Source organism: Ichthyophthirius multifiliis (assembly GCF_000220395.1).
Source record: "Ichthyophthirius multifiliis unplaced genomic scaffold scaff_1120509250464, whole genome shotgun sequence".
Lineage (NCBI taxonomy): Eukaryota > Ciliophora > Oligohymenophorea > Hymenostomatida > Ichthyophthirius > Ichthyophthirius multifiliis.
In genome coordinates this window covers 23039-31784 of record NW_004086722.1, presented here as the reverse complement: position 1 = coordinate 31784, position 8746 = coordinate 23039, and the positions used below count along the sequence as shown (strand labels likewise).

At 18.0% G+C, this 8746-nt stretch overlaps 2 protein-coding genes across 2 annotated transcripts, besides 4 other annotated features; both read right to left on the bottom strand. All coding sequences in view use genetic code 6, as the record gives it.

Annotated features, from left to right (window-relative positions):
• Positions 1-443: 443 nt before the first annotated feature.
• Positions 444-485: a microsatellite.
• A 15-nt stretch (positions 486-500) lies between these two features.
• Positions 501-5151, bottom strand: IMG5_075400 (hypothetical protein; the record flags this gene model as incomplete). Its single annotated transcript, XM_004036594.1, has 8 exons — positions 4436-5151; positions 3824-4377; positions 3387-3777; positions 2800-3114; positions 1928-2747; positions 1225-1874; positions 1096-1177; positions 501-925 (listed from the first exon to the last, which is right to left on the bottom strand). Exons 1-8 carry the CDS (start codon positions 5132-5134, stop codon positions 501-503), a joined length of 3936 nt encoding a protein of 1311 aa, XP_004036642.1. The 5' UTR covers positions 5135-5151.
• A 120-nt stretch (positions 5152-5271) lies between these two features.
• Positions 5272-5331: a microsatellite.
• A 505-nt stretch (positions 5332-5836) lies between these two features.
• IMG5_075390 (hypothetical protein) lies at positions 5837-6392 on the bottom strand (the record flags this gene model as incomplete). The annotated part of the gene is made up of 2 exons (XM_004036593.1): positions 6139-6392; positions 5837-5864 (listed from the first exon to the last, which is right to left on the bottom strand). The coding sequence occupies exons 1-2, from the start codon at positions 6348-6350 to the stop codon at positions 5837-5839; spliced, it is 240 nt and encodes a 79-aa protein (XP_004036641.1). The 5' UTR covers positions 6351-6392.
• Positions 6393-6441: a microsatellite.
• Positions 6442-7957: 1516 nt separating this feature from the next.
• Positions 7958-7993: a microsatellite.
• Between the last annotated feature and the right edge of the window lie 753 nt (positions 7994-8746).

Below are 8746 nucleotides of genomic sequence, written 5' to 3'. Positions count from 1 at the left end.
TTTATTTTATTTTTAAAAAAAAAAATATATGTAATTTACATTTTCTATTCACAAAAGGAAAATATAATGATAATAAGCCTAATAATACTTATCGCTAAGCATCATTTAAATAGCTAAAAAAATATTTTTCTTTAATTTTAGAAATATCTTGATGTAAATTAGAATGCTTTTAGCATATAGGATTTCCAATTTTCTCTTTTAATTCTAATGAATATTAATTCCATTAATCTACCTATAAATATATTTGGTTATAAATATTTGCCATTTTATTATAATTTAATTGTATATTTTTTTTAATTAATTGAATTTTTGGACAAAAATCTTACTTATTCTTCAAGCTAATAACGGTAAATATTAAGTTTTTCCATTTTTAGAAATAACTATTATATATTTTAATATTTTTTATTTATTTTATTTTATATTTTTTTCCAAAAAAAATAAAATAAAATATATATATTTAAAAACTATATATTAAAATAAATATAAAATTCTATTTATATTCATTATGTTTTTTTTTAATTTAATGTCTTTTATAATTCGTTTTAGTTTTTGAATATTATTTTCATCAAAAGCTTATCTTTTTCATTATGTTATTTTTATATTAAAAACTTTAATTCTTCTTTTTATTTAATATAATTTTAATCTTTTTATAATTTGTTATTATAATTCTCATAATCAACTCCTTAAATTATTTGACTAGCTTAATTTGAATAAGTACATTTAGCAACTTCATCTTCTACACCATGAAGGCAATTATTAATAATATGTTTATGCCTTTTTTTAATAATATTAGATATTTCGGGAACATCTTTTACAAGGATAGTTACTATATATTTAAAGAATAAAAAGATAACTAATAATGTAAAGAATGCTATCTGCTATTTTTATTGAAGTAATTCCATATTTTATGTATTTTAAATATCGACTAGATTCTAAATTTATTCTTCTGTAAGGTTCATATATTATTTACTATTTTAATCTATTTCTTCTATAAATTTATATTCATATTCAGGATAAAATGATTGTATTGTATAACTTGTATAAACTAATAAACCTAAGATTAAAATACATATTTATATATAATAATCATTATACCTATATTTGTAAAAATTGAAAGAAAAGATATAATTTCCAAAATCTTCACCCAAGGGCCTATATCACATGCATTTGTCGGAAACTAAAAATTTAATTAATTTATTAGTATGTTTTATTTTTTAATTTTACTGGTCTTCGAACGAAATATATCAATTTTATTTTATCAACCTAAATCTCTAAAACATTATTAATAAAAGCTAACATAAATGAAATAGGAAAAGCTACTCCAAATAATACAAGAAAAGCAAATTAAATAACAAGTTCCATGTAATCACCTAAAGTTCCGTCAATGTCATCATTAGTCATATATTATTCTAAATTTAATTATGCATCTATATAGGAGTCTATTTAGTTAAAAGGGTGTAAAATAAGGGTTTCATCTTCATTACTTAAATTTTTAGTAATTAATTATTTTATTAAAGGTACAAGTAATTCAGGTATATTTTTTATTAAATTAATTAAAAATATCGATTATATTTAATATCCAAGCGATTCAAAACAATCAAATTCTTCAGGTTATTAATCTTTATTTGTTCTACATAATTCTAGTAAATCATATTTTGTGCGTTCAGTTTGAAATTCTCCATCCGCTTATTATACAAAAGTTTCTTCTTCTTTTGTAATTGCTAATATTTAATCAAAGAAACTAATCATAAAGACTGAAGCAAAAGTATTACAAAAAGTAAACAAAAATATTTTTACAATAAAAGAATTTTCAAATGTTTAAGCTAACTAATGATTTTCTTTCTATGTCATCCATTTATTAAATAAAACATATACTTTTTATAATAATTTAAACTAAATTAATTATAAAATGTATATTTTTTATTACTATAATTAAATATTAAGATTTATATTGAGTTAATAATTCCAATTAATCCTGGCGGGTTAATAATAGGAATTTTAGTTAAAATATTATTATTAATAAGAATTCCTCTTAAAATAAACAAACCAATGATAATACCTACAACAATAGAAACAATAATTATACTCACTAAAATAGATAGGGAAAATAAAAACTACCTCTTCCAACTAGGGTAAAAAATAAAATTTATATTATCGTTTTAAGTAGAACGCCTATATTATCCTTTAAATTATGGTCTTTCTACTTCTTATTCTTAAAGCTTTTCTTAACCGTACATAATAGAGAAAATTACTTATTATTTTTTCCAATTTTACATAAATAATACCTACCAAAACATAATCAACATTGAAAAGAATATCCTAAATCCTGCTACTACTTATAATGATTCATGTTCTTATTATATTATTTAGACTATAATAGAAATTAGGCTTATAAGCGCTAATTTCTTTGTGTAATATTATAAAAAAAGGAAATAAATAGCAATTTTTTCACCAAAATAGTCACGTATACTATCTATATTTAAATTCCAAGGTTGAAATAAATCAAAAGAATTTTCTTTAACTAAGCTTTCACTATCAAAATCGCTACCTTCTGAATATTTTTCTACAATAAGAAATAATTTTCTAATTTTTTCTTATGTTTCCGTAAGCTAAGGATTTTAAAGGTATTATGCATCTATTAAAGGACGAAAATAAACCATTTTTTCTTCCCCAAGTAATTAATGGGGTTCATGAATAGGGAAATAATCACAAATATATTTATCAATTTTTAATTTTAATAGAAAGATCTATGTTTTTTGTTTTTTATAACTATTTTATTTTATTTTGTAATATAATTACATTATTTTAAACTATAATATTACAAATCTTAATTTTTTCCATGTTCATAAATTATGACCTTGCCTTTACTTCATTTACTTCATATTTTCTCCAAGCCAACTCAAAATACTTATTTTAAGATTAAAAATATTAAGCGTAAGGTGTCATTGGGATATTAACATTTAAATAATCCCATATATTTTTTAATTTCTTTTTTGTTGAAAAAATCCCTTTTACAATATGAAAATAATTATTTGTTTCTCCTAATGCTTTTCTAAAAATTAACTTTTTAAATAATATATATATCACTATTATTGATATTATTTTTGATTTTTTCTATAGTTTTTTTTTTAAAAAAACTCAATCTCCTAAAAATATAAGATAGAATAAATTGATAAAGAACTTTCATTTAGTTTTTTAAAAAAATGAAGAAAATATAAAAATAAAATCAAATCAAATCGATTAATAAATATTTATAAATAATTTTTTTGTTATACTTTATATAAAAAAGCTTCATTTTTTTAAAATGAATTAAAATTAACAATTTTCTTTTATTAATTCTTTTAGCTTTAATTTTACAATATGATTTCATCAGGATCTGTTTTAACGAACTTTTATAAAATTTACATTTTATTAATATAATAAAGCATATAATCTAAATACAAACAATAAGCTAACCAAATATCCTTTTAATCTCTAGAATTTTCTGCATTATCATCCATAATTTCTATACTATGATTAGGTTTTTCTATTCTTAAATTTTAACAAATTTAATCAATTTTTTTATTATACAATAATTATTTTTATGCTAAAATTTCCCAAAATTTATCGTTTTCCAAGTTAATGTATTCTTTTAGTTTTCTTATTGATTATTATTCTATTGATAAATTATTATTTGTATTTTTCTCTTGTTACTATTATTATTGAGCTGCTTAGTTTTTCATTTTCTTTTTAAATAGAATTATTGCACTCTTTATTTAATTTTTTAACCTTAAAGGCCTATTTTTTTTTTATTATTGTATAAGTATTTTATTAAATAAAAGACCTATATTTATCATCACATGGTTCTAATGAAAGCAAATCAGCATATCCTAATTCTATTTATTTATAAAGTTTATATTTACTTGCAGTTTAAGCAATAATTTCTTCCGAAGATTTAATTGTTAAAATTAGTTTATCTCCTGTTTTTTTTAAAAAAGTTCTAGTAAAAAGCATTCCATTTAAAGTTAACTTAAGCTGAATTGCAAATCTAAGCAATGTTAAATAATCATTTGGATATTTATTTGTACAATACCAATCGTAGTCATCTTTGTCATAATTTCTTTTTATTAAAAATCCACCAAAATTTTTTTTTTTTTTAATTTAATTAAATTCTTAAGCATCTATGTCTGTAATGAAATGTATTAGCTTTTTGATTTTTTTTTCTGATTTCAAATATTAAACATTAATATCTTATTATTTTATATCTTTTAAAGTTTTTTTTTAATTTTATTTATCATTTAATTTCTTTTGCTCATCTGCTTAATTATTTTTTTGTGTTACTTTATATGGAGTTAATTAAGGTTTTTTTGTATCATCTTATTTTGCTTTATTTTAGTTCTTTTTTTATTTAAATAATATATTGTATTTATATTAATTTTTTTTATGCTTTTTTTACATCTGGTTAAATAGCTTACGTCATATTTTATGGTTAATAAGTATTTCCTATTTATGGTGATTCTTTATTTTCTAAATATTAGATTTTTTTTATAAGTTTTAAAATATAATTAATATCTTTTTTTTATTTTATTTTTTATTATTTATCTTCTTATTAAACCTACTACTATTATATAGGTGATTTTGTTTACTTTTGTTCTATATTAACTATTTATTGGTTACCATCTGGGGAGTTCAATTTAAATTATTACTCATTTTCTGTTTATATTGGATTTTATAAGTCTTTATACGTTGTTATTTTACGATTTTGTTCATCTTTTTCTTCATAATCTTAAAGTAATAAAAAAGATAACATAAAAGCTTTTTTTTGTAAAATTCTTTCGCTTTATGGAATATTAATGTTAACTAAATTTAAAAATTAATCATAATCCTACTCTGCCTTTTAATATGTTATACATTCAGGTTTTTATTTTTTTGAACCAATTTCTAAAGAATCAGGATTTATGAAAGTCATACATAATTCGCCAAAACCTAAATCTTAATAATTATTTTCGATAATTGTTATTTCATTATTATTTAAGAATTTCTCTTCTTTTCTAGGTTTTTATTTATTATCGTATTGATTTCCTATTATTTTATTTCTGTATACTTACATATAATTGTAAATTTTATTTTAAGTTTTTTCATCTGGTCTTAACATTAATCTATATTCATTAATTTATGTAGTATCTTTACCTGATAATTAATTTATTGCAATTTACTATAGCATCTTAATAGAATCAATTACTTAATTATTAGTATCGGATTTTAATTAGTTTAAAGATTACATTTTTATTGTTTTTTTTATTTTTATAATATTTATTTAATTTTTGAAAATTTTTATATAAATTTTAAAAAATAAATATATATAAACTAAAGATATATAAATTAACGCTTATCATACTTAAGTAATCCCTGATGAATTTAATTTTAAATTAAAATAAAAAAAAACTATGGAAATCGTTAAATACAATAAAAATAATTATTTTTATTCTAAAATTAAAATATGAAATTATGTAATAAATGGCAATAATTCATGAGGAGATTAAAATATAAATAATTATTTTATATATATAATTATATGAATTCTTAATTTTTTTTTTTATTCAATACTATTTTAAATTTCCATTTTAATAAAATTCTAAAATAGATATTAAAGAAGGTTAATAGGGATACTGTTTTTCACCATCTAAATTAATTTAAAGATTTGATAAGTACAAATTATAATAATCATTTATACTCATATAATATTTTGAAATCATTAAACACATATCATCAACAGAAATATTAATATCTTAAGAAATTTTTTTTTAAAGTTTATCTTTGACACCTTTTTGAGCATGTTTTTTTCCTGCTAGACATATCATATTATATATTTCCCATGTTCTGTCCTATACTTATTAATCTGTTTTTTCTATATCAGTTGTAAGTTATGGCCCTGGTTAAAATAAGTTGTCGCAATACCATTTATCAAACATTTTTGTTGAATTTTCTTCGCTAAAAGTAATTATGTTTAAATTTAAATAAATAGATTTTTCTTTATTAAAATCATTATACAAACCTAACATAAATTCATTTATTATTGTAGAATCTCCTTCTAGCAAATGGATTAGAAATGCTCCTTTTATTAGACAATATCCTTAAAATAATTCCTTTTCTTTTTACTTATCTTTATTACGTTATTCCATCATCTTTTCTATGTCGATATTTTACGTTTATAATAAAGTTTCGTTAAAATATGCTACGTAGACCAAACGAGATGCGGGAGAATTTTCCCCATCTTCTCTTAATCTTTTTATTATTTAATAAAAGTTAATTCTTTATTCTTCGTCTTCTTCTTATTCTTATTCGTAATTATTGCTATCGTGATTATTCATTTCTATTTAAAATTATGTAACTTTTTTATTTAAATTGTATACTAAAAAATAAATTTTATTTTAAAATATATATTTTTATTTAAAATATAAAAAAAAATACATGATAAATAAATATATGTAATTTATAAAAAAATACATAATAAATTATTAAATATTTTTATGTTTTTAAAGAATTAATAAAATTGATTGAAATTATTAATTAGATAAAAAGAAATTATATATATAAAACAAAAATATTAATGGTCTCTATTTATTTTCTCGTATTATATCATATATAGATCATAATATAAATAAATATATTATTTTATGTAAAAAAATGCATTAAAAATTAATATATTATCAAATAATAAAATATAAATTAAAATTTAATTTTTTTACATAAATGAATATTTTAAAGTTTTGAAACGATATTAAACTTAAGAAAAAAATATTTATAAAATTAAAAACATTTATTTAGAAAATAGTTATTAACCATTATAATTTTCTTCAAAAATGTTTTGCAAATCAATTTTTTAATATTTATATAAATATATGTTTAAATAATATTTTAAAAAGATAGTAAACTCAAGTTTTGAAATAAAATATGTTTAATAATATTATAAAATTAAAATTATAATAAATAATTAATAAAAAATAAATTATAGTTTAATTAATTAAAATTAATAATATAGAGATACTAAAGTAAATTAAACCTAAATAAATATAATCAAAATTATATATATATATTATAATATATAGTTTTTATATTATATAAAATATATAAATTATAATTAAATAAATTCTTTTATTTATTCTTAAATTCAAATTAAAATAATAATTATATTATAATATATAAATGCATAAATAATTAATAAATTTCAATTAAATATTATAATTCATTATATTTTTTATTTACTTGGAATTTTTTCCAAAACTTTATTTAATTTTTCTTAAAAAGATTTTTTCGCAAAAAATGTTTTTTCATTAATTTATTTTCCATACTCTTAATTGACATAAGGAAATAAACAAATAGCATTACAAACTAAGAAAATCAATCCAAAATCTCCAAACCAGAAAGCGATTTTGCTTAAAGCATAAAGAGCTCCAACCCATTTTAATGTATAGAAATAGTCTTTTAAAAGAACGACTTTTCTAAATTTTTAAATTGAATCATTTACAAATGTGAATGTATGAACATAAAGAGCTTTTACAGTTGCCTAGTCATTTAAGTCAAAAGATGTGCATTGATAACTTTCGCTATTAAATTCAACATTAAGAAATTTTTTAAGTTAGATTGAAATCAAACAAAGTAGCAAACTGATTGATAATAAATAACTTAACCAACTTAATAAATAAGCATCATAGATTTTAGCTATTAAAAAGAACAAATTTAATACAACTAAATGCTATCCTAGTATTACGGGAGTTACTTTATGTTTAGGATCATTTGAAAAAGGACAACCTTACATTTTTGTTTGTTTGTTAATATTTCTATTTTGTTATTATTTTTTACTAAAAATATTTTAATTGATATTTTTTTTTTATTTTCTTATGATATAATAGAATAAAATATATTTTAAATATTATTAAAAATAAAAAAATATATATATTATAAAAGATTTACAATAATTATTTTTATTATATTTTATTATTTTATATTATTTATTTTACCAAATATATAATATTTTTTTTTTTATTGTATATTCATGAAATCAAGTTATTATTATAATAATAATAGTAAAAGTTTATACATTTAAATAAATTTTCTTATATAAAATACATAAATATAATCAAATTACATTTAATCCATATAAATAACCATTTTTATTAATAATTTTTTCTTATTCAAAAGATTTTTTCTTATTTATAATTATTTTCCTTATTAAAAAACTAAAATTTAATCACTATTATAAATTTTAGATTGTTTATATGATACACTTAGGCAAGTTTTTCCTTTAATTAATTAAATATAGTATTAGCAACTAAATTGTTTTTTTAAAAAATATATATTTAAATAATTTTAGTATAAATCATTATTAATCTCATCAAGTTAAAATATATTAGGATTTTCTACAATAACTCATTTAATTGTAATTTTTTATGTTTATCCACCAAAAAGAGAATTATATTATTTTTAAATCCTCTTTCAAATCCAGTTTTTTATACATTTTCATCTTATTAGTTTATTAAAGGATATTTATCTTCAATAAATATTAATGCTACTTCTTTTATTTAATCAAATTTAGCTTGATATATATTATTGCATATTTTCTAGGTTAATTTCCTTAAATAATAAAACTCCTAACTAACTTCTTCATACTGTTTCTGAATTATTTGATTTCATATTCTCTTATTTAACTCCATCGGCTAATATTTGATCTCATAATTATCATAATATCTTAAAAGTAACTATAAAG